The 25,967-nt window shown below is 39.3% G+C and overlaps 4 protein-coding genes across 5 annotated transcripts; 2 read left to right on the top strand and 2 right to left on the bottom strand.

Annotated features, from left to right (window-relative positions):
• Positions 1,317–3,994, top strand: LOC109846259. Its single transcript, XM_020415484.1, has 7 exons — positions 1,317–1,457; positions 1,525–1,646; positions 2,090–2,461; positions 2,554–2,769; positions 2,974–3,349; positions 3,401–3,615; positions 3,658–3,994. The coding sequence occupies exons 1-7, from the start codon at positions 1,317–1,319 to the stop codon at positions 3,992–3,994; spliced, it is 1,779 nt and encodes a 592-aa protein (XP_020271073.1).
• On the bottom strand, positions 15,903–16,518 carry LOC109846258. Its single transcript, XM_020415482.1, has 2 exons — positions 16,509–16,518; positions 15,903–16,420 (listed from the first exon to the last, which is right to left on the bottom strand). Exon 2 carries the CDS (start codon positions 16,383–16,385, stop codon positions 15,903–15,905), a length of 483 nt encoding a protein of 160 aa, XP_020271071.1. The 5' UTR covers positions 16,386–16,420; positions 16,509–16,518.
• On the top strand, positions 16,703–18,731 carry LOC109845499. Of its 2 annotated transcripts, none has more exons than XM_020414750.1 (4): positions 16,703–16,762; positions 16,907–16,977; positions 17,292–17,373; positions 18,290–18,731. In XM_020414750.1, the coding sequence occupies exons 1-4, from the start codon at positions 16,724–16,726 to the stop codon at positions 18,503–18,505; spliced, it is 408 nt and encodes a 135-aa protein (XP_020270339.1). In that variant the 5' UTR covers positions 16,703–16,723; the 3' UTR covers positions 18,506–18,731. The 2 variants fall into 2 exon arrangements, with proteins under 2 accessions (XP_020270339.1, XP_020270340.1); XM_020414751.1 differs by having other exon boundaries at positions 17,263–17,373.
• On the bottom strand, positions 23,254–25,663 carry LOC109846257. The gene is made up of 4 exons (XM_020415481.1): positions 25,151–25,663; positions 24,078–24,593; positions 23,767–23,995; positions 23,254–23,678 (listed from the first exon to the last, which is right to left on the bottom strand). The coding sequence occupies exons 2-4, from the start codon at positions 24,591–24,593 to the stop codon at positions 23,254–23,256; spliced, it is 1,170 nt and encodes a 389-aa protein (XP_020271070.1). The 5' UTR covers positions 25,151–25,663.

Here is a 25,967-nt window from a genome sequence, read left to right as displayed (position 1 = left end):
TTGAGTGATGTTGTTGATGAAAATAATATTTTATTAGATGTGGTGGATGTGATGGATGAGTTGTTGGATGAAAATAATATTTTATTAGATGTGGTGGATGAGTTGTTTGATAAAAATAATATTTTATTAGATGTTGTGGGTGAGTTTTAGGGATGGAAATGTGTGAAATTGTACTTTTTGAGATTTCTTGCTTTTCATTTCCATTTTTTGGTTTTTTGGGAAATAACCAAACGGGCCCTAAAAAAAATAGTAAAACACCCAAACGGTTTAACCCGTTTGGGCTAACATTCCAAACTGTTACAGAACCGTTTGGGCTTAGCGTTTGGGAACTTCTTTTCGCCCAAATGGTTTTAACCGTTTGGATTTTGTTATCCCAAACGGTTTAAACCGTTTAGACTGTTTTTATTTGCCCAAACGGTTATGAGAACCGTTTAGACTGCCATGTTTTGTACTAGTGAAAGAAACGTAAAATCTCATTTAGTCCATGTGAAGGATGCTGTAAGAGGGGAAATTGTATTTCTTTGGTCCAAAATAACGAACCAAACAGCTCAAGTTTGACATTAAAAAAGCGTACGTATAAAATTAAATCTTATCCACAGGACACAGCTATCGATAACAGCAACCTGGTTTACTTCATGGAGTATCTTCTCATCAGTATATAGATAATATATAAATAATATAAAAGATATATATTTTAAGTTTAAGAGAGTTTCTCTAATATAATAATATCAATGCCCACATTAATCCTTATCCTCAAAGCTCCCGTTGCCTGCCGATCCCACGCGCCAACAAGTCCTTTTCGTGATGACGTGTATTTATGTAATGGGTTAGAGAAGAGGACGAGGGCAATATTTTTTAGGGAAAATTGTGTCCAGGCCCCAAAATCGCGTCCTGGAAGTGGCCCAGCCCACGAATTAATTCCCCTTAGGCTGTCGTCCCAAAAATCCGTTTTTCGCGTGCTCCAGCCCCTTTAGCCCTCTTTTATACGTATGCTCGGCGTATTTAGGCAAAAAGACCTGAAATGCCCTCGTCTCTCACTGGGAACCGGCTACAGGCAGCCATCAATGATCGTCGATCTCTCCCATCGCAATTAAGGCGAAGAGACGGCGGAAAGCGGGGGAAAAAAAAGGCGGATTCCCTCCATTATTGGTCTGCTTCAGCTCCTTATTAATGGGATATAAAATCGGGTAATTTTTGCCTCATTCTCCCATTTATGAAATCAGGGTTTTTCCCCTTCATCTGTCAACAACCGTTCTGAGCTTTAAATCCCCTCCATTACTCCTCATAACTGTCTTCATAACTCTCAACCACTCCCAATGGCCCCCGATGAGTTGATTTGTATGGTGTCTTTAGGCGAGAAGGCCATATTTATGAAGCTCTGCTCGACAACACGGTTTTATGAACTGAAATTTGATGTGGCTGAAAGAATGAAAGTACCTGAAGAAGCTTTATCCTTGGTATATAAATCCGAGAGGCACCCACCCCAACTTGACTTTTTCGATTGACAACGAAGATGACTTGAAGTGCATGTTGGAGTACAATCGAAATGTCGGTTGTACAGAGATTCACATGCTCGCTGTTGTTAATAGTGCTGTTAATAAAGAGTGTTCCAGTTCTGAAATAAACCAGAAAGTTATTGGTGGAATGTAAGTAATTAATGACTCTTTATAACATTTAGCTTTGTGTGACGTGAACATACTGATTCCAGGCTTTAAGGCAAAGCCGCATAACATTTTAAGTGTTTTTTAACTTCATCTTTTGGAATCCCGTTATGAGCTTTGAATCCCTTCAAGTTAACAAATTAATTATCGTTGCGCAGTAGAAAAACATAGATGTCATCTTCGAAATTTATACGTTAACTCAGCTGGTTTCATGTTATGTTTTGACGATATATGTTAATCTTCAATTGAACATGTTAACTTTCATGTGAGCATGTTAACTTTCAGCGTAACGAGTTATCTATGTAAATTGTCTGTTAAATTCCACTGCTCTTTAATTAATTCATACGAAAATGGTTTGTTTTAAACATTATAAGATAGTTTTATACTCTAGTGTAAAGTTTATATCACTGCCTGATTAATTTTTGTAGCAGTGATGCCTCTTTGAATGAAGAATATTGTCATCCCCCTTCTGGCGGAAATGCTTCCAATTCAGAGAGAATCCCAACTGATTGCCCGTCTGGTGAGAACGTAGTGAGAGCTGATGATATTATCAGTAAAACTTACAGCATTCCAGACTGTTGGCACACAGCATTAACTGGAAAGGGCCAACAATTTGAAACTGCCATAGATTTAAGACTAGCGTTGCAATACTATTCCATGGCGAAAAAGTTTGACTATGACTTTGTAAAGAATGAACCTAAACGTATCCAAGTTATTTGTCGATATAAGGAGACATATGGTTGCCCTTGGATGCTATTTGCATCCCCTGTAAAAAATGAAAAAAGAATTGAAATCAAAAGGTTTGTGAATGAACATAGTTGCGGATAAAAAATGAAAAAAGAATTGAAATCAAAAGGTTTGTGAATGAACATAGTTGCGGACAACATACTAGCTTGTCAGGGCAATCACGGGCATCTCGTAGATTCGTAGCAGAACAATTGCGACCTGTCTTAAAGGTTCGACCTGAAATCCGCTCAAAGGATGTGCAAAAGGAGTTCCTTACTCGATATGGATTGAGACTTGAATACAGTAAGATATGGTGGGGCAAAGAAAGAGCGCAGGAGGCTATGAATGGTGATAGTTATGAGTCTTACGATCAATTAAGATGGTAAATTTTATAGTTATCTGTTTAAATGTATAAATTTATCGTGCAATATATTTCCTTAGATGTTTCCATATTTATTTTCATAAATTTATATTTCAGCTACTGTTATGTTTTATGGAAAATTGTCAGCTCTTACACGTCAATATACATTACCCTTATGTTCCAATGTATTACATTTACGTGTAATGTGGTCACACTGTTGTACAGGTATGAGCAAAAGGTGAAGGAAACAAATCCAGGAAGCTACATTTGCATTGACCAGAATGAAGGAAGGTTCAAAAGACTGTTTATATGTTATGCTGCTTGCATCGTTGGTTTCTTAAATGGGTGTAGACCTCTATTATTTTTGGATGGGACCTTCTTGAAAGATAGATACAAAGGCCTGCTCCTGAGCGCTGTAGCATATGATGGAGACCAAGGGATATTTCCACTTGCGTATTGCATATGTGATCAGGAAAACGTTGATAATTGGAGCTGGTTCCTGCAAGGCTTGTGGTCTATACTGTACGAAAGGCCAGACCCATACAATCCTCCCCATCAACTGGTTATTATTTCTGATGCCGACAAGGGAATCCAAGAAGCGGTAAGAGAATATTTTCCTGAAGCAATTCACTTAAGATGTGTTCTGCACCAGGTTGAAAATTTTAGATCTAAGCTAAAGGATTTGGGAATGAAAGCAAAGGACACACATGTTTTGGGGAATTTGCTCCAATCAGCTTGCTATAAATACACTGTTGCGGAATGGAACGACTACATGAAGGATATATATGAGATGTCTCCAGCTGCATATGAGATTGTAAATAACTACTCGCCAGAGCATTGGGCGAATGCCTTCTTCCCTGGCATTAGGTACTGCCCTCAATCATTTCTAGTGAATATCCCCTTTTGCAGGTTAACTATCGGTGATATATGTTATCGTTTATCACTATATGTTAACTTTCATGTTATTATGTTAACTTTTCCTACTAAAGGGAAAGTTTGGTGGTTGCGTGTTAATCTTATTATATATTGGATGCTGAATGAGACTTTGTTTTATTTTGATGTTTACATATATGGTCATGTAACCTCTAACGTTGCAGAATCCTTTAACAGCTGGATACGTGAAGCTCGGATGCTGCGTATCCTGCAAATGGTGGAGCATATCCGCAAGCAAATTATGACTCGCATGAACAACAGACGCATAATGGCTGAAAAGTGGACAAGCTATCTTTGTCCTAAAGCTGAGTAGATTGAGCAGATTGTTGGAGAACATATGGAAAGAGGATCTACGTTAGAGATTAAGCAATCTAGAGATGATATATTCGAAGTGCAATCACAGAGAACCACTCACGTTGACTTGGGGAAGAGGACATGCACTTGCCGTGCTTGGGACGTAACTCGTATTCCTTGTGTGCATGCTTGTGCAGTCATCATTTATATGAAAAGAGAGGTATATCAGTATTGTGACTGGTTCATGTCCGTAGAGGCGTTTAAGAAGAGCTACGATGAAATATTATATCCCATACCAGATTATGAGATGCGTAGTGTGCCCAAGGATGAAATCCAGATTTTGCCACCAATTACCACGAAGAGGAGGGGAAGAAATAGAACAAGACGCATAAACAACAGAACCATCTTGAAACATCCTGTCAAATGTGGTCGATGCAAGAGCGAAGGCCACAACCGAGCAACTTGTAACGAGCCCATCCATGATTAGTGTGCCATGCTTACGAAGAGGAAGAATGACGCTAGTGAAATATAAGTTGTCTTTAAGTTTCCATTATACTAATGGGAGATTTTTGTGCTCTGCTTCCAGACAGCAGGAGGTTTTGAATTTTGTACTTAAACATGTTAACATATAACTATCTCTATACTACTACTACTTTTAGCTGAATTTGTTATCATAAAGGCCCACTGTTTGAGGTTAAATTGCTGTCAGGTCTCAAATCTACGTGACATATTCCAACAGCTAGTTGGTATACTGTTCCAACAGACATATTCTAACGGCTAGCTACTTGATGGATTTGCTTTATATAATGTTATGCAAGGCTCAAGTAAAACCATATCTCTTGTTCCCTACCTCCCTTTATAGCTCATTTAGAGACTAAGATGAAGACCGAGGATGCCTCTCAATCAGTAGAAGAGCCATGTTGTTTCTGCAAGCTTCCAACCCCCCTCAAGCTATGCAAAAATGGGAGCAACAAAGGTAGATACTTCTGGGGATGTGCAAATTTCCCAAATAGGCGATGTGAGTTTTTTGCTTGGGCTGACAATGTCAATGCAAAAAAGGAGAACGTGGCTGTTCACCAAGAAGCACCCGCTGAAGATGAGATAGCAGCCAAGGTAAAATACTTGAAGAAAGCATTGAAGCAGTCTAAGCGTGAAGTTGAAAAATGGAAAACCTGTTCGTGCTTTCTATGTTGTTTTTGTGTTGTTCTAATTTGCTTAAACATTGTGATATGCAAGCTGAAAATGAACTGATATATGTGCAGTTCATAGCGGAACACTGCATCGTCTAAAAATCGCTCTTCGCTTTATTAGTTTATTGGCTATCGATTTGTAAAATTTTCCCTGAATTGGTTAGCTTTCAGAGCTGTTTGATCTAATCCAAAGTGGGTAGCTGAGCGGTTGACATGTTAAATTTTGCACAATTTGGTTTAGAGCGACAGGTTTAACTTTCTTTATAACTGGTTAACTATTTCTGGCGCTGGTTAACTTCCAGCGAAGCTGGTTAACGTTTACTGAATCTGGTTAACTTTTTCTGAAATTGGTTAACTTTCGCCAACACTGGTTAACTTTTGTTGTAACTGGTTAACTTTTGCTGAAAATGGTTAACTTTTGTCCAATCTAGTTAACCTCCTCCGTAAACTGACTAGCTTACAGCAAAATTAAAGAGTACATGTCAAGCAGGTAGTATCAGACATATCCATAACAGTTCTGTTTCAATTTTATCGTAATGTTAGAATCGACTTTCACCCACCATGTGCTTCAATCTCCCCTTGCTGTCTCTGTTCCCATCCTTCCTCAAGAAGTTTGGCTGCAAGCCTGGCACGCAAGACGGCCGAATTGTCTCCGGGATTACTTACCTGAATCGCATCATTCCCATTGATTATAGCCTTCATGTATAAGGGAATGAAAAGCCCACAATCAAAACTGCAACGCGGAGATGCAATAACAGTTCTGTTAGATATGTGTTGTGGGATGCAATAGAATTAAATTCAAGTATGTTAATTACTAACATTCCAGATTGTTGCTCGCAAGAGACGCCCTCATATCTAAACTTCCTCCAAACATTGTCTGGATCAAAACCAGCCTTCATATGGTCCATGAAGCCAATTACTTTATTCACCGGTTCAATATATGCATCGTGGGTAGCTGAGCTGTAATGCTTGACAACGTCCTCATCCAACCTGACTTCAGCAAGATGCCAATGGTCCTGACGCACAAGCGGGATAAGGAGTACACTCTTCCTTGCAACAATATGCTTTTGTATAAATGAAGTATATATGTGTGGGAAATCAGGAGTGTTTGCATAAAGGATGTGCTGTATAATCCAAGTATAATGGAATGTTATGACGGGAGTAAAAACGTGTTAAAGAATCATAGTATCGTAAAGTAGATAGCTTACGCAGAAGAAGACTGATACAATCCCATACTTATGGCTCAAGGGAACCATTTCTGGCCTATCCAGCCATGAGCTTATTCTATCGATCAAAGCTTCCATCAACTGAAAATGGAACATACATAAGACACACATTAGATTGCATAACAACCCTGTCAGATTGTGAGGAAAAATTGCATAAGTGAGGCAATTAAACTTGCATGGTCGTCAATACGTCCCCCTCGTAGTAGGTTGAGAAGCTCCATAGAATCAATACTACTGTTTGACGTATTTAAAACAATACATGACCTGATATATGACAGAAAGATACAGAGATTAACATAAATGGTAAAACGTTAGCCTGATTCTGGAAAATTTAACATATAACAATGAACAATAACATGTTATAGCATAAGTTAACATCAATGAGCATAAGTTAACATGTTTCTTTTAACATGAACATGCAAATAGAATTAAAGAGTTCGCATGGATTGAACTTACTCATGAGCTTTCTGATTGCAAAACTCTGAGACCCATCTGTTCTCCTCTAGAGTGAGCTTTGCCGCTACATGATGGGGTATTCTAAAGCTATGAACAAAGGTTCCTGCGCTATCAACCAGGCTTATGCTAAAATCATCAACAAAAGGAATCCCCTCGTTCAGCACCTTCAACAGAGCCTCCTCCTTCTTCTTGATTTTTTTGGTTTTTTGAAAATCCCACGTGCATTCACTAGGCTTGCAGTAGTACCTGATTTTTTCCCTAACATCCTCCTTGTGATGTGAAATTGTAATTAATTCTGGTTGGGCTATCTTCTTCTTTTCCTCAGTGAAAGGGGTTCGGATTAGCTGAGAACGAGTCCTGATTCTGGTACTTGGTCCCCTTGTTCCCTTCGAAACAACTTTCTTCGACCACTTTCGATAAACTTGTAATGAGTTCTTCTCCCCCATACCCATCTCCTCTACTTTCTCCGCACTGCCCTTCTCTTCTTCCTTCTCTTCTTCAAACATCTGCGCTAGCTCTTCCTCTTTCTCATGTACTTTCATCTCCTGCTCTCTAACTTCCACTTCAAAGTATTCCTCTCTAACTTCCACTTTCTTAGATGCCGATGAATCTACAAGTTTATTCTCCTGCAAGCTATCTTCCTGTTCTACTACTACTTGCTCTCTATCCTCCTCTCTATTCTCTTGCTCTCTAACTCCCTCACTCAGTGCTTGCTCTCTATCTTCCTCTTTCTCCTCATGCTCTCTGTCTTCCATCTCTTCCTCTTTATATTCCCCTCCAGTCTCTTCATCCTCATCTTGGCCAACACTGTCTCCCTCCTGCTCAGCTTGTGCTACACCCTCCGCAATATGCGAGGCTTCCTCACCAATAATGCGCACGTCGTCATAATCGAAACAATCGACATCGTCACCCTTGCCAATGCTGTCAACACTTCTTTTCCTCTTCACATGTGCAGCCCTTGTATGCCTGTCACTCTTGGACATAATCTCCTCCACACTTTTCTTCAGGTCCTGGGGATCAATCAGGTCAGCAGTTCCTTCGTAAAACTCCAATTTCCGGTTCAGCCTATGTATCTCCTTAGAACAAGCATCCCATTGAAGGCGCTTACTACGCTTTGTGGCATGGAGCAATTTCATGTTTAATTTGGTCGTATTCCTCCAGAACTGAATTTGCTGATCAAGGCTCAACTTCTCTATTTCATCTTCTTTGTCAAGCGCGTTCTTGATATGCTGGGAGACAATCTGGAAAAATAACCAGTAAGTTACAAAATTCAACCATCATAAATATGCTAGCAAATCAGTAAAAGATTATTGACGCTTACGTATCCTACGGATGAGCTATTTTGTCTGCCCTTCACCCTCGCTTGCTTCTCATCCTTTACGTTTTCTTTCTTCTCCTTCACTCTCGGCAATGAAACCACCATAGCTTTACTCTTATCTGATACAGCAGGGATCCTTTTCTTCCCAAGGCGAGCGCTACTAATATTCTTCCAAGAGGGCTCCCTTTGAGGGTATTCCCCCCCCCCCTGGAAAATTGGTTGAATCAGGTTTATCCTTAATCTTAATGGTTGCTTTTTCTGCCTTGGAGACAATTGTCTCCCTCCTCATCGATCCAGCCGTCCCTCCGACCCTTACCCAGTTGGTCAACGGCGGCTTCCATCTGATGTTTAGGGCAGGTTTTCTAATGCCTGTCATCTCGTAGAACCATAGCTGCCAAAATAGAGGCAACAATTATTTATCATTAATTCCCTGCACATCAAAACTCCTTATGCAACTTCATTTCTTCGTAGCTAACTTTCACTATAAAAAGTTAACTTTTATCAGTACTGGTTATATTTCACTTAAACATGTTAACTTTGAGGTCTCCATGTTAACTTTTAATTTAACATGTTAATTTTCACCAACACTGGTTAACATTCAAAATTGCATAAGTTACATTATCTAATATCGGTAGCCAAAACTCTTTAAATATAAAACAAATGTTAAACCACATATGAACATGCAACTTACAGGGATGAGCGGCATGCATCCAGGGACGTACGTAACCCCTGGCTTCCTCAACCCTTCAACGGCAATGTGAATGCCTCTCTTCGTCTCATCAAAAATAAATTTACCCCACGCAATGTTCTTCACTCTCTCAATGCTATCTACATATTGAAACAACAATCTTGGAATGCCTTGCGAGCTGTTCGGACACCAAATCATTGAACACTGGTACAATATTTGAAGAAGAACAAAATCCTCAACGTCCTTATCGTCACTTGACTCAACAAGTGTTTCCAGTAACTCTTCAACATGTTTCCTCATGCTACCAGGTTCTTCTGTAGCCCTGGCCTTTGCCTTCTCCTTGTCCTTGAACATTTCTTTCTTATCTTCAAAGTACTCCCTCCAAAGCCGGTTGTGAGGGTCTCTATTCCCATAGATCAACTCCCCATCAATAGGAAAGCCGTGTGAGTTTGCACCCACTCTTCATCAAATTTGACTGAAATTAGAGACCCTATTCGGGGATCGGGAAAAGAGAATTCATCAGTTTCAGCATCATAGTGACTGAGCACATGCTCCAGTGCACGTCGATCTCGGGCAGGAGGGCCGAAGAACACATAGTGTTCAAAGTTAGTGCCCTTTAAGGCATCCCAATGCCAATTCTTCATTTTTGAATGAAGTTTATGCATGAATATACAATACGATCCAAAACGTGCACTAGGCCTGATATCACCTACAGCATCACGTTTACTGCATAAACAACAAGACGTTGATTTGGATTAGGAGACAGTTAACAATACAGCCATTAACTTATTAAAAGTTAATATTTATTAACATGAATAGCTAATAGTTGACACCTAAGGGAAAACGTCGACACCAAACGAGAATTATTGACATGCAGAGCCACTAACCAACAACTACGTGAATTATTAGCATGCATTTCTTCCGAACACTTATATTTCCTATTGCACAGATCATACTCCAAAAGTAAGGATCTACACATCACTAACCAGTTTCTGACCAATATTTTTGCATAAAGAGAACCCATCAACCTCATTTAAATTCAAATCACACAATTAAATTAATTAAATTCAAAGTGGGGAAATTGCTTGGGAACTTACTTCTTCTTTGAAGTGAACTCTTTTTTCGGCGAGCGTCTCCTCTTCCACTCTCGCTTTTCCAGCCCCCTTTTCATGCTCAATAGGGTTTCCGTCGCCTCATTACTCTCCTCGTCGGAGGAGGATGTCGGAGGAGAACCACAGGCCGGAGGTATGACGGCGTCGGCGGAGGCTGAGGCGACCAATTTTGGAGTTTCCTCCTCCGTCAATCGCGCCGACCGCCGCAGGTGACGACGCCCTGCAGTTTGGGTGTCGACTCCTTCCCCCTTCTCTTCCTCAGCCTTCTGGCCCGTTTTCCTTAATTTTTTTTGGCCATTTTCCTTTCTTGTTTTCCTGGGAGATTGAGGGAATTTGGGTTTTAAAAATGGGTTCTCGAGATGAGAAGAGGTTTGGTTTGAGGAGAGCGAAGAAGAAGAGGGAGAAGCCAGGCCGATTTTGGGGGGAAACTGCAAGGGGCATTTTTGGGATTTCGGTTTTTTCTGCTCTCAGTTCGGTCTGGGAAACATAAAAGGGGCTGAAACACAAGAACGTTTGGTATTTGGGACTTTGGCACGAAAAAAAATACAGGGGGCCTCCACGCATCCCCTTTACAATTTTGGGGCCTAGACACAATTTTCCCTATTTTTTAACAATATGAAAAATTCAATTCTAAGAAGATATAATCTCTCTCCTTTTTTCCACAAAAATAATTACTGATATACACTTCATTTTCTCTATATATCAATACTATGTTATTGTCACATCAGTATATATAGTATAGAAATAGTTCACAATTTATACTATAGTTATCGTTATTTATTAAAAATATGATGATATTCATGTTCAAGCAATAAAATGTTTCATATTTGGCACGGAGACTGGTGGTCAAAAGTTTAAAAAGAAAAATTTCATAAAAATCCCAACTTCTATTTCTCATATTTATTTCTGATCAGTATGATCTCGGCATTTTTTAATTTGCAAATAAAATTCACAGAATTATACGATTGAAAATTTTTTTTGATTCAGATCTCCAGAAAAATATTCTAAGATCCATTAACAACAACAGAGTTCAACAAAGTCCTTAAAATCAACCCTCCCATCCTTGACACAAACCACAGAGGCACAAACCGAATCATATCCTCAAAACTCTTTAAAATCAAACATCGACCAAATTAGCCCGGATTGGGATCCTCTCCTAATGAATAGTGGTCCTAATATCTCCTAATAAGAAGATATTAGCATTTGATTTATCAATCAAAGGTCAATATCTCCTCATGAGCAAAAGTAAGGGGCCCCCTACTTTTGCTCATGAGGAGATCTTGACCTTTGATTGATAAATCAAAGGCCAAGATTCCATTAGGAGATAGTAGGAACCTTTTTATTAGGAGAGGATCCCAATCAAATTAGCCCTAGCTTCATCAGTTCTCTCTAAAGCTCAACCGCCGATATGAACCCATCTCCATCCTCATCAAACCACGTTGAGCGTCCCCATCGTGCTATTAGACGCCTCCTCCTCAATGAGCCGAAGCTCATCGCCGTTGTCAGCCCTCAATAGAGATTCACTGAGTTAGTAGTGGAGGGCTTCAACCGCATCGAAATGGGACACTGAACTGAGAAGTTCTTAAAATAAGTTTGGCTATAGATGAATTTAATGGTGAAGAAGAAAGGGGGAGAAAAGCAGGATCAAAGATTCTATTCTAGAATGGTAAAAGCTTTTTTTTTCCTTCCCTACAGAAGCAATTAATGATATGCACTTTAGTGTCACCATTCCAATGCCATGTCAATATCAAATGGGCGTAGTATTAGGGCCTGTTTGGTTCACCAAGGACTAGGAATAGGATTAGGAATCCTATTTAATTTATGGATTCCAACCTAATCCATAAAAATTTTATAGACAAGTTTAAGATTTATGGAATCCCACTTTTTTTGGCTTTTAATGTTTGTTTCACCCAAAGGATTAGTAATCCCACTTTTATAGAATTGTTCCAATTCCTAATACCAAGTTTGGTTCAATGAGTCAAATTTTTTTGGGATCGTCACTATAGCAACAGAAATAACCCCTAAAAAAACAGATTTTTCTTGCATCAACCACTGTAGCAACGGCTATTTAAGCCCCCAATTGCTTATTTCCAGCAAAATAAACACTGTAGCAACGGTAATAAGCCCAGGAATCAGAAATTGCAAGCATCAAGCACTGTAGCAACGGTTGTTTATAGTAATCACTGTAGCAACGGCTAGTACAAGGGGTATGGTGTCTATAAATACACCTTGAGGCCTCACATATAATCCCATCTTTCTCATTTTTGTCTTCAATTTGCTGCCCCGACATCAAGGATGATATCAGAAGAGTGCTGGCAGAATTATGAAGTTTATTGCGACTGCAATCTCCGAACACCGATGAAAGTGTGCAAGAATGGAAAAAATAAGGGTAGGTGTTATTGGGGGTGTGCAAAATTCCCAAATAAAGAATGCAATTTTTTCGAATGGGCTGAAGAAAGAGGAGAGTCATCAAGCACCCAAGGAAGCCAATATGTCAAAGAAAATAGGTACGGAGATAAATATATCTTGCAATCAAAGAAGCTGAAGAAAGAATTGAGACTTGTCGAAAATCAACTACTAGTTTGGAAAATTTCGGCAATTTTCTTAGCAATTTTTTGTGTTATTTTAATTATTACAAACTTCATGTCATGTACTTGTAATTGCAAAAACTATTGAGGATGTAATGAAAACTATTGTTTGACTTGGGTACAAATTCTAATTGATATTGTATGGCTCAGTAATAGATCAACTTGTCATCATTGATTGCCCCACCTATAACTTACATGTTTATTACAGATTGCATTATAAGGATGAATTGCCTCGCCTAGACATTGTCAATTCAATGTAGGCTGCAATGTCATCCCCTTTTGCCTCATCTGGATATAATAAACAATGTAAGTTAGATTGCATTCTCAGTAAACGCTAATCATCACCATTGCCAAATATCAAGTGCAAGGAGCTACACAAGCTGAAAACCAAACCGCAAATTAATCCACAGGCAAGGAAAACCAAAACACTAAAAACCAAACCGCAAATTAATCCACAGGCAAGGAAAACCAAAACAGCTCCCACAAAGCAGCAACCCCCATTACAGGATCTACACAAGCTCTGAACAAAACAGAAACAAACCCAGGGGTCAAGAGCTACACAAGCTCAGAACCAAAAAACAACAAACCCAGCAGCAAGGAGGTAGACAACCTACAACGAAAACAGCAACAAACCCAGGGGTCAAGAGCTACACAAGCTCAAAAGAAAAAAGCAACAAACCCAACAGCAAAGGAGGTAAACAACCTCTGTCAAAAACAGCAACAAACCCAAGTCACAGGAGACAAACAAGCTCAGCACAAAACAGGCACAAACCCACCCAGCAAGGAGCTACACAAGCTCTGAACAAAACTTATTCAAACCAAGGGTCAAGAGCTACACAAGCTCTGAACAAAACATAAACAAACCCAGGGGTCAAGAGCTACACAAGGAAAGGAGAAAAAAAGCAACAACCCAACAGCAAGGAGGTAAACAACCTATGTCAAAAACAGCAACAAACCCAAGTCACAGGAGACAAACAAGCTCAGCACAAAACAGGCACAAACCCACCCAGCAAGGAGCTAAACAAGCTCTGAACAAAACAGAAACAAACCAAGGGTCAAGAGCTACACAAGCTCTGAACAAAACATAAACAAACCCAGGGGTCAAGAGCTACACAAGCTCAGAAGAAAAAAGCAACAAACCCAACAGTAGCAGCAAAGGCAAGGAAAACCAGCAGCAGCAGCAAATGCTGCACAAAGCAACCAGCAGCAGCAACTGCTGCACAAAGCAACCAGCAGCAGCAACTGCTGCACAAAGCAACCAGCAGCAGCAACTGCTGCACAAAGCAACCAGCAGCAGCAACTGCTGCACAAAGCAACCAGCAGCAGCAACTGCTGCACAAAGCACAAAACAGGCACAACTGCTGCACAAAGCAACCAGCAGCAGCAACTGCTGCACAAAGCAACCAGCAGCAGCAACTGCTGCAGAAAGCTCAAAACAGGCACAAACTAGCAACCAGCAGCAGCATGAGTTGCAGAAAGCTCAAAACATGAGCTCACCCAAACTGCAGCATCAGCATGAGCTGCAGAAAGCTTACCTGATATCAAAATATAATCGGAAAATTCAAAGAAATCAATGATCATTCCACGACCTTACCTGCAACAAAGATTGCAAATATACCAATTCATCAATCCCACACCGACATAGATGTTCTTCAGAATGAAAATACAAATTGCAACATTAATAGTTTGCAATAAACACAACAATATCCAGAACGTAATATAATCGAAACCCAAGTAACTAGCTATCCGGCCAACCTTGGTCGTTAACTAATTTTGTGATGTACCTCTGTTGACCTTCCTTAGATTTAATGAAAAACCTCCTACCTTCACGTTCATTGTCATATAAATGGTCTAAAACCCTATCGAGGAACTCCTCGGAATATTCAGACCTATGTTCCTTCAACGCTGTGGCCAACTGCTCAGTCCAGTGTATAACGTGTTGATTCCTCATTGACTGAGACATGGACTCAACAAAGGCACACATCATTTCCTCTTCACGATTAAATTTTCTGGTTTTTTTGCTAGATGATGAAGTCGTGTTGTCTTTACTCTTAGTCTTATATCTAGTGGGTTGTGGTTGGTTAACAGCACCAGAACGTGGTGCGTTGCAAGCATCAGACTGTGGTTCAGCTTCACTCTCCTCTAGAATCTCGCAATCATCATCGGGAATAGGTATGGACCTACTAGACCCAATGTTAGCGTACACGGGTCTAACAAAATCACCCTTGGCTTGATCATCACCCATGATAACTTGTAAATTTTTGAAGTGAGGAAGGGGTTTGTTTATGTATGCTTTGTACTTAGAATTGGATTTGTCCTGCAATAATAAATACTTATAAATCCAGAGAATCAAATGTATTAAATTGAATGTGACAAGATAGATGCTGAATTGTTATACCTGGGCCCAAGATTTCAAGGTTTCCTCATCCAATGTAATCATTTTACTTGTTTCATCCCACCCAGCACCACTTATATCAAGGCAAGCTTTCATGTCATTGAATTTGTTCCGCAAACATTTCAAGTGGTTAATGACATGCAGGTGAGTGAAATCAGTCCTGAATTGCATGTTGATTTTCATGGCAGCCATTTTATAAGCTTCAGCCTTGAAGTTCTTGTCTGGCTTCATGCCATCCAATGCTAAATCTGCAAGATAAGGAATAAGCACATCATCGTGCTCTGGAAGCCAAAACTTATTAGCCACGCCTCTTGAGTTCAACCTGGTACACGGAACTTTTTTTTTGTGTGCTAATCTTTTCCCTCTTTTCAATGGCGAAGTGTGCTCCGCACCATCAACGTCATGAATATCCTTTCCAACTGAATCACCGGTGTTTGGTGAAAATTGATTAGGTCCACTACTTTGAGAACTGGCTGTGGGAAACATCAAACCTTGTGGACTGCCTAACATGCTCATGTATGACATTGGCGGCTGTGTCATCCCACCATAATTACCATCCCATGGTGGGAATGGTGAGAAAGTATGCGGAGGTGAGGTGAATGGCTGTGGTCGAACAGGCATGTAGTTCATGTTAATCCCTGATGTAGGACTTGGCATTGCATTCGAATGAGAAGGCACGCTTTGCTTATCTGCCGGATTGTTAGCCATACCTAATATATTTTGTAAGCATAGCCATATTAACAATAAAGAAATTTATAGAATATGGGATATGTATGCATTTAGCAGGGAATATAGTAAACGATGTAATTTCTAGTTCAAACAACATAACAAAATAGCAAGTGATAAAAGTAGTAATGGTTTGTTACAAATGGCTTAGAAACAATAAAAGATATCGATGCGAACAGTATGTTAAAATTCACCAAGTTATTACATAGCCATAGAACAGATGCTACACTAAGTTAAACCGCTCTCCATTGTGTTACCACCATTGTACTTTGCACAATAATCCACCCACATCGCCCAAGCAATTTGATCTCGTAACTCCTTCCATTCATTTCTAACATCTCGATCCTCTCTTTGTGTCCTACTTTGAGTATAGTCCATCACATTTGATTCGTCCTCATTTGTCTCTTCCCCAGTATCTTCATCAATTTCAACATTTTCATTTAAAATATCATCATCCGGATCCTCCAAGGCAATAAAGTTGTGCAACACAGTACACGCTAGTACAATGTCCACTTGAGTGGGAAATGGATAATTCGGCTTCCCCGCAAGAATTTTAAACCGATTCTTCAGTATCCCAAATGTGCACTCAATTTTTGATCTTAAAGATGAATGCCTTAAATTGAACAACTCCTTCCTATTCTTTGGTGTCCTACCGGTGTGCTCTTTTAAATGATATCGGACACCGCGATACGGGGATATGAAACCTGGCATTGTGGTGTATCCAGCGTCACATAGGTAATATTTACCTACATTAATTAAACAGTATTTTAAAATCTCAAATATTGCCAAGTATTTAATATATTATTCATAATATGCACAAGTGAGAATGAATACCATCGTAAACTCGGAGCCCGTTTTAAAATTATCATACAGTTACAGCTTAAGATGACTACTTATTGCTTGTCAAAATTAAGTAGATAATTGATACAAATATTTATTTCTTTTAAAGCAAGAAATCTAATTGCAATAATAAATTATTTTAACTAATGTTGCATTCCATCTCACACAATTCTAAACAAGCAAGATAGACCTTCGGAGATAGTGAAAGTATGCCGGGTGATTTTATTGTGATCAATTTCTTTGCCCTGGTATTCACTGGTGGAAATCTTGTATTCCTTTCTTTGACATTATTCTTTACATTTTATTAAGTAAATGTTTTGATGCTTGGTTTATCTTAGTTTTGTATCGTTAAGTTAATTCTCTCAGTTAGTTTTTGTTGGATAATTGTTCAGGAAGGATGGAGCCTTGCGGAACTATATCAAGTTCAATGTGTTGTTGCTGCTCCTTATGTTCTTCCTTATAGGTGTGCAGACTCTTCACCTTATATTGTGAAGATAATTGTTCAGGAAGGATGGAGCCTTGCGGAACTATATCAAGTTCAATGTGTTGTTGCTGCTCCTTATGTTCTTCCTTATAGGTGTGCAGACTCTTCACCTTATATTGTGAACTCATTTAACTCATGTGTATGTGTGTATTTGAACATTCTCCTTGGTGTGTCAATGTTATTGTATATATATCCCTGATTATATTTTTCTGTCAGTTACCTTTTATTGTCAATATCTTAGGAGTCTCTAAATATTTCTTACAGAGTTTTAACATTTTCTGTGGCCTGCGTAGCGCACCTTCATCATTTGAACGCCAATTCAGACATGAATTTCCACTTTTGTTCAAGTACTTTCAAGAAGCGCCTGCTGAAAAGGTTAGTTGTTTGCTATGGACAACTATGTAATGGAGTATATTTCATCCTTTTCATGTTACAACATGTTATGTTATATGACTTGGGTTTGTAATTACTACACCCTGCATAGTGGCATGCAATTATGGGAATTGTATGCAAAAGCAATAACTACAATAACAAAGCCTTTATACCAAAATGTTGGGTTCATCTGACGATACGTCCCATAAAGATACGCACATATTTTAAGTACTTCTATTGGACTTTGGAGTTGGTTAGGCTTTGGACATATGCCGATTTGAGTCATTGATCTGCAATTTGTACATGCAGATGTGTCTGTTGCTGGATTTTTATCCTGTCATGAAGTTGTCGAGAAGATTAGAAGCTTCTAAAACACAAAAGTATGGGCCATGGGCCACTTTGTAAAGTAGCCACTTGATGCTGCCTTTGGAGGTGTTTGTCTTACTGGCTGACACATATTGAGTTTAACGGCCTTCAACTAGCCATGCTACCTTTAGCACCAAGTTGATTTTTCTAGATATTGTTGATGTGGATTTCTCCTTCACCAACTATTATACATGTTCATGTAGAACCTTATCACAAGACAAGACTTTGTAGAACTCCTCCACAATATAACTTAGAAGTTCTTCAACTTATTTCCGTGCATGTTCTTTTACGATACTATAGTTTGGTTAGTATTAAGTTAATCAATCTCTACTTCCAGACACAAATCTGGCAGCCAGATTCACACTATAAGGAGCTATATGATTAGTTATCAATTTTTGTGTTACTTCTGTTCTCAGTATTCTGTCATTATTACAAACCTCTAATAGTGATTACTCTTAGTATTTGGTTAAGATGCTCTGTCTTTATGCAGGTTTTATTTTTATTTTTTATTTATCTCTAGATGAAAGAAACATCAGCTTCTGTATGTTAACAGGTCAGCTGGAAAGATGTTCAACATTGGATGTGGCCACTCTTTTCAGAAGATTGGGGCTCATGGAGAAGTGATTGTTTGAATCTAAGCCCTTTACCATTCATGGTCCGTAATTGTCAAGTGTCAACTGATATGATTTCACCAAATAAGTATTTTCAAACACCTCCACTGTTATTCGAAGTATATTTGTTACTTGTTGATTTTGAAACTCATGCTTAATGGGCGCAGGATCCAGTAACAAATCTTCCCATGTGGCACATGCTGGTGCAGTCACCCTTGTTATTGTAAGGTTCAGATACTCTATCATTAAGGATGTTGTTCATAAGACTACAGTTATAGGAAAGATGTGTTGGTAATCTTTTTTGTTTTAATGACCATAGTTATCCAATAGTTATCCAGCTTGTTTAAACCATTGATCTCTTCCAATTATGAAAATTTACCCTCATCACGGCCACTGAACAATATTGTGTATGATTTCCTACTTCAGAAGTTATATCATTTAAATTAGCTACTTCCATGAAACGTATTCCAGCTTGCCAAGAATTTGTAATTTAAGAGCTTTATCTGGAAATTGGTAGGGAAATAATCTATGTTTTGATGCTTATTTACGCTCCTTTCACCGTCTGCTGGAATATCTATTCATCTTGCTCAAGTAGTTGATAGCTGTAGAATCTTTGCATATGTAACTAGTAATTGTGCTTTCTTCACTAGCTTCTGGCCTATGCCTTTTAAATTAATACTTCATGTGTTTGCCTGGTAATCTACTTTCATCTAAAGGATAGATGTTTTCGTTCGTTCCAACTGGTATGAAATTACCTATGGAGCAATTATGAAATTCTTTGACAATTGCATTGTATGCTGTCTAAAAATCACAATAGATAGTTGATCCCCCATCAAACACCGATGATGGAAGTTCTGTAGGCTGTCTAAAAATCACAATAGATAGTTAATCCCTCATCAAACACCGATGATGGAAGTTACAATCTGACGACTTCCAGAAGGCTACAATTTGAGGACTTTCACGTAGAAGGCTACAATCTGACGACCTTCACGACAACTGATGAAAGCTCTAATTCAACAGCATTCACAATCAACATCGGGAGTTACAATCTGACGACTCTCATATTTTATAACAGGCAAAGATCAATAAGCAATGGCCTTTGCAATGTTATAATGGACGAGGTTATAAGCCAACAATCTCTCTCAAACGCAGAAATTCACTTCTGCGTTTTTCAAGTTCAAAACGCAGACAAGTGTGCGTTCCTTAAACAGGCGTCGAACTCTGTAACGCAGAGTTGAATCGTAAAACGCAGACAAGTGTGCGTTCCTTAGCAGGTGTCGAACTCTGTAACGCAGAGTTAAATCACGAAACGCACACGTAATGTGCGTTCTTCGACAGACTCGACTGCATCCCAAACTCTGAACGCAGAGTTGATCCTCAACGCACCAGTGACCTGTGCGTTTCCAATTTCAGAACGCATGCGGCCTGTGCGTTTCAAATCTCCAATAGAGATTTAACTCTGCGTCCTAAGTCTTGGACGCAGAGTTAAGCCCCAATGTGGCCTGTGCGTTTCGACTCCTAGCGAACGCCTAACTCTGCGTCTCATCTTTAAGACGCAGAGTTAAGGTCCAAACGCAAGCGAACCTTGCGTTTTCAACTCCCAGCAAGTGCCTAACTCTGCGTCTCATCAATAAGACGCAGAGTCTGCGTCTCATCTTTAAGACGCAGAGTTAAGGTCCAAACGCAAGCGAACCTTGCGTTTTCAACTCCCAGTAAGTGCCTAACTCTGCGTCTCATCAATAAGACGCAGAGTTAAGGTCCAGAACGCTGTTTTCAGCGTTTTGACTCATTCAAAACACTAACAGTACGGTTTCAAAACCGTCTTCCCCACGATGTAGGGAGCTGTTTAAGAGGGGGCAGTTACACCCCACTCAGCCCATTGAGGAGCTAATTAAGGGGGGAGTTACCACCCCAGCCCATTGAGGAGCTAATTAAGGGGGGAGTTACCACCCCTAAATCCCCTATAAATAGTGGGAAACTCAGCTGAGTTCGGGCTGGCTGGGAGATCCTTTTCTTTGGGGAGGAAAAAAGGAGAGATCTTCGAAAACTTTGGGCTGTGATTTTGGCTTGGAGGAGAAGGCTTTTGGCATTTTGGCTGGCTTTTTGGCTCTCGGCTCTTGGCTTCTTTTTTTGGGCAGCACCAGAAGAGATCATCTTTAAGATCGGCAACAAGAGCATTCCCTTGGCTTATAACCGACTTTCGGTTCATAAATCAACTCTTTCATAGTCGGCCTTGGCTGATAACCGATTTTCGGTTCAAATCAACTCTTTTTCAAGAGTTCAAACTCGTTCAGAGTTATCAACTCGATCAGAGTTCAAAACTTGCTCTGCAAGTTCTTCTAAAACTCGTTCAGAGTTATCAACTCGTTAAGAGTTATTTTCAAACTTGCCACGCAAGTTCTCCACAGCGTCAAATCGTGAGGAGAAAATCACGTTCCAGTGAATCAAGACGTTCGGATCGTCAACGAGAAGCAAACTCGACGCAAGCATTCGAGGGAGGCGTCTCATCGCCACCGTGAAGAACCCAGAATTAAACAAAGGGGAGAATCAAATTCATTCTCCTCTCTTTTGTAATCGGAATCCAAATTGTAATTGATTTTGAGAGGAATACAAGTCAAATTTTTCTTTCATTATTTCTTTTACTGCAAATTTCCAACAAACAATCACCGCACGCCTCCCAACCCCAATCGCCGCCTGAATTAAACAAAGGGGAGAATCAAATTCATTCTCCTCTCTTTTGTAATCGGAATCCAAATTGTAATTGATTTTGAGAGGAATACAAGTCAAATTTTTCTTTCATTATTTCTTTTACTGCAAATTTCCAACAAACAAAAGATGGCGACTCCGCTGGGGACTAGCTTCTCTGATGAAGAAGACTCATGCTGCTGCAGAAAACTCAAAACAGGCACAAACCAGCAACCAGCAGCAGCATGAGTTGCAGAAAGCTCAAAACATGAGCTCACCCAAACTGCAGCATCAGCATGAGCTGCAGAAAGCTTACCTGATATCAAAATATAATCGGAAAATTCAAAGAAATCAATGATCATTCCACGACCTTACCTGCAACAAAGATTGCAAATATACCAATTCATCAATCCCACACCGACATAGATGTTCTTCAGAATGAAAATACAAATTGCAACATTAATAGTTTGCAATAAACACAACAATATCCAGAACGTAATATAATCGAAACCCAAGTAACTAGCTATCCGGCCAACCTTGGTCGTTAACTAATTTTGTGATGTACCTCTGTTGACCTTCCTTAGATTTAATGAAAAACCTCCTAGCTTCACGTTCATTGTCATATAAATGGTCTAAAACCCTATCGAGGAACTCCTCGGAATATTCAGACCTATGTTCATTCAACGCTGTGGCCAACTGCTCAGTCCAGTGTATAACGTGTTGATTCCTCATTGACTGAGACATGGACTCAACAAAGGCACACATCATTTCCTCTTCACGATTAAATTTTCTGGTTTTTTTGCTAGATGATGAAGTCGTGTTGTCTTTACTCTTAGTCTTATATCTAGTGGGTTGTGGTTGGTTAACAGCACCAGAACGTGGTGCGTTGCAAGCATCAGACTGTGGTTCAGCTTCACTCTCCTCTAGAATCTCGCAATCATCATCGGGAATAGGTATGGACCTACTAGACCCAATGTTAGCGTACACGGGTCTAACAAAATCACCCTTGGCTTGATCATCACCCATGATAACTTGTAAATTTTTGAAGTGAGGAAGGGGTTTGTTTATGTATGCTTTGTACTTAGAATTGGATTTGTCCTGCAATAATAAATACTTATAAATCCAGAGAATCAAATGTATTAAATTGAATGTGACAAGATAGATGCTGAATTGTTATACCTGGGCCCAAGATTTCAAGGTTTCCTCATCCAATGTAATCATTTTACTTGTTTCATCCCACCCAGCACCACTTATATCAAGGCAAGCTTTCATGTCATTGAATTTGTTCCGCAAACATTTCAAGTGGTTAATGACATGCAGGTGAGTGAAATCAGTCCTGAATTGCATGTTGATTTTCATGGCAGCCATTTTATAAGCTTCAGCCTTGAAGTTCTTGTCTGGCTTCATGCCATCCAATGCTAAATCTGCAAGATAAGGAATAAGCACATCATCGTGCTCTGGAAGCCAAAACTTATTAGCCACGCCTCTTGAGTTCAACCTGGTACACGGAACTTTTTTTTTGTGTGCTAATCGTTTCCCTCTTTTCAATGGCGAAGTGTGCTCCGCCCCATCAACGTCATGAATATCCTTTCCAACTGAATCACCAGTGTTTGGTGAAAATTGATTAGGTCCACTACTTTGAGAACTGGCTGTGGGAAACATCAAACCTTGTGGACTGCCTAACATGCTCATGTATGACATTGGCGGCTGTGTCATCCCACCATAATTACCATCCCATGGTGGGAATGGTGAGAAAGTATGCTGAGGTGAGGTGAATGGCTGTGGTCGAACAGGCATGTAGTTCATGTTAATCCCTGATGTAGGACTTGGCATTGCATTCGAATGAGAAGGCACGCTTTGCTTATCTGCCGGATTGTTAGCCATACCTAATATATTTTGTAAGCATAGCCATATTAACAATAAAGAAATATAAAACAATATGGGATATGTATGCATTTATCAAGGAATATATGAAACGATGATATTTCTGGTTCAAACAACATAAAAAAAGAGCAACCGATAAAAGTAGTAATGTTTTGGTACAAGCAAAAAAACAATAAACAATATCGATGCGAACAGTATTTTAAAATTCACCAAGTTATTACATAGCCATAGGACAAATACTACACTAAGTTAAACCGCTCTCCATTGTGTTACCACCATTGTACTTTGCACAATAATCCACCCACATCGCCCAAGCAATTTGATCTCGCATCTCCTTTCATTCATTTCTTACATCTTGATCCTCTCTTTGTGTCCTACTTTGAGTATAGTCCATCACATTTGATTCGTCCTCATTTGTCTCTTCCCCAGTATCTTCATCAATTTCAACATTTTCATTTAAAATATCATCATCCGGATCCTCCAAGGCAATAAAGTTGTGCAACACAGTACACGCTAGTACAATGTCCACTTGAGTGGGAAATGGATAATTCGGCTTCCCCGCAAGAATTTTAAACCGATTCTTCAGTATCCCAAATGTGCACTCAATTTTTGATCTTAAAGATGAATGCCTTAAATTGAACAACTCCTTCCTATTCTTTGGTGTCCTACCGGTGTGCTCTTTTAAATGATATCGGACACCGCGATACGGGGATATGAAACCTGGCATTGTGGTGTATCCAGCGTCACATAGGTAATATTTACCTACATTAATTAAACAGTATTTTAAAATCTCAAATATTGCCAAGTATTTAATATATTATTCATAATATGCACAAGTGAGAATGAATACCATCGTAAACTCGGAGACCGTAAGGCTGTGGCCTAGACAGGGCGTCTTGTAATACCCTATAATCATTTGCTGCCCCCTCCCAGCCAGCCAAGACATAAGTAAATAGTTTATTGGGGGTGCAGGCTGCTAAGATGTTTTGGGTGACCCCTTTTCGCCCTCTAAACCGTGCAACTAGGTCACTGGGTAACACCGCGTCGACGTGTGTGCCATCTATCAAACCAATGCAGTCCTATAAAAAATTATAAATTATACATAGTTAAATAAAAAAAAGTTTCTTTGGAAAATTATTAAGTTGTATGTATTTAATTTACCTTAAAGTACGGAAAATAATTTGAGTTGTTTGCAATCTCCTCGGGAACTTCTTTTGGGGCTTGCTTCATGTACCGATCACGTAATCCATTCATTGCAGACAAGACTTTATTGAAATACCTGCTCACTGTTTCCCCTGATCTTATGAACTCAGTTCTTATTATTCTATTTTTAGTTTTGTGCCCAATAATACTCAAGAACATAGCAAGTTGTTCTTCAACTTGAACGTGTCTCGTATCTTTTAATAAACCGTTTGCTTTCATTACTTCAACAAGTTTAAAAAATGCCCTCGGTCTCATTCTAATATAAGATTGGCAGCTATCTTGATAACCCTCCAATACACGTCTGAAATGAGCCTCTCTACAACTTATTTTCCTGACCCTTTCTTGCGGCGAACATTTTGGTATTCTCTTGCGCTTAGCACGCATTCTCAAAATACATGTTACCAAAGTGACCACGGCGCAGACAGCTGTATTAGCACACATCCTCTTCAATTCTTCCTCATCTTCCATATCCATCTACAACCGTTTTAATATTATCATACAGTTACAGCTTAAGATGGCTACTTATTTCTTGTAAAAATTAAGTAGATAATTGATACAAATATTTATTTCTTTTAAAGCAAGAAATCTAATTGCAATAATAAATTATTTTAACTAATGTTGCATTCCATCTCACACAATTCTAAACAAACAAGATAGACCCAAAACAAACAAACTATATGGTTAGATCACTAATAATTTACACGCACACAAAAAAATTAAATAAAGTTAAAAAAACAGCAATTTAAGTTCTTAAAATACTGATTTGAAACATATTATGAAATTAATCTCGCCCAAATCGGATATCCGCATGAAATTAATGTACCTAACAACCTAATTCTTGCAAATTTACAAAAAATCCACTACACAGAGACCCGCATGAATTATTTTGCTGTACTATTATGAAATTAATCGAACAAATCATTGAAATTGCTGTGTGTGTGTGCCTCTATTTCTCATATGCTTCAAAATTAAATTAAAATTTTCAAATCACTGGAAAAAATGGACAAAGTAAAAGGGGGAAATTTTTATACCTTACTGCAGAGGGGAAAATGCCGACGTTCAAGCTCGTGGAAATCAAGAAGATCCCAACCCAAGTTGAAGAAGATCCCAACCAGAAGGGATCACCAAGAATCGAAGGCAAGAAAACCAGCAACAATCTCGTGGAAATCAAGAGCTAGGGTTTCGAGAAAGAGGCCCGACCCCAAGTATCATCGTAGACGAAGAAGCGCGGGAGCAGAGGCGCGAGGAAGAGGGCGATTGAGGCGGGAGCGGCAGAGCGATTCCAGATCTAGGGATCGAAAGCGTGAAGCCAGGAATCGGAATCGACGAGGAAGCTCAAGTGTCAGAAATCTCGCCCAAATCGGAAGCAAATGCTCGGATTTGGGTTTCTACAAAAAAGGACAACTGTAGCTACTGTGTAGAAGATGTAATCCCAAAAAAATTTTCTGAACCAAACTCCAGAATAGGATTCACAAAGAATCCATAATTTACGAAAATGCCACTGTCAGAACCCAATTCCTAATCCTATTCTATAAAAGCCTGAAACAAACAGGCCCTTAAGGTAGTACCCACTTTATAGGATACTTATCATTATTCATAAATTTATACCACACAATGCCATGTCCCCGCCCGAGGAGTGGTGCCCAACTTATAGTATAATAATTATTATTCTTTATCAACTAATATGTAAATTCTGTCACACTGTTATCTTAAAGAGTTTTGCTACAGTGACCCAAAATATGGGATCAATAAAGGGGACAAGTGAGGTGTCCCCCTCCTATTAGATAATGAGTTGGCCATCATTAATGATGACCAACTCATTATCCAATAGGAGGGGGACACCTCACT

Source organism: Asparagus officinalis, chromosome 6 (assembly GCF_001876935.1).
Source record: "Asparagus officinalis chromosome 6, Aspof.V1, whole genome shotgun sequence".
Taxonomy (NCBI): domain Eukaryota; kingdom Viridiplantae; phylum Streptophyta; class Magnoliopsida; order Asparagales; family Asparagaceae; genus Asparagus; species Asparagus officinalis.
The sequence above is the reverse complement of the archived record's forward strand: the minus strand, read 5'-3'. Positions and strand labels throughout refer to the sequence as shown.

Excerpts from the sequence above, each read along its gene's own strand:
- LOC109846259 (XM_020415484.1), top strand. The coding sequence starts at position 1,317 with ATGGCCCCCGATGAGTTGATTTGTATGGTGTCTTTAGGCGAGAAGGCC. Across the intron at positions 1,647-2,089 it reads CAGAAAGTTATTGGTGGAAT|CAGTGATGCCTCTTTGAATG; the intron begins GTAAGTAATTAA and ends TAATTTTTGTAG. Across the intron at positions 2,462-2,553 it reads AAAAGAATTGAAATCAAAAG|CTTGTCAGGGCAATCACGGG; the intron begins GTTTGTGAATGA and ends ACAACATACTAG.
- LOC109846258 (XM_020415482.1), bottom strand. The coding sequence starts at position 16,385 with ATGCCAGGTTTCATATCCCCGTATCGCGGTGTCCGATATCATTTAAAA.
- LOC109845499 (XM_020414750.1), top strand. The coding sequence starts at position 16,724 with ATGCCGGGTGATTTTATTGTGATCAATTTCTTTGCCCTG. Across the intron at positions 16,763-16,906 it reads TGATCAATTTCTTTGCCCTG|GAAGGATGGAGCCTTGCGGA; the intron begins GTATTCACTGGT and ends ATAATTGTTCAG. Across the intron at positions 16,978-17,291 it reads CCTTATGTTCTTCCTTATAG|CGCACCTTCATCATTTGAAC; the intron begins GTGTGCAGACTC and ends TGGCCTGCGTAG.
- LOC109846257 (XM_020415481.1), bottom strand. The coding sequence starts at position 24,593 with ATGGATATGGAAGATGAGGAAGAATTGAAGAGGATGTGTGCTAATACA. Across the intron at positions 23,996-24,077 it reads ATTATTTTCCGTACTTTAAG|GACTGCATTGGTTTGATAGA; the intron begins GTAAATTAAATA and ends AATTTTTTATAG. Across the intron at positions 23,679-23,766 it reads CGGTCTCCGAGTTTACGATG|GTAAATATTACCTATGTGAC; the intron begins GTATTCATTCTC and ends TAATTAATGTAG.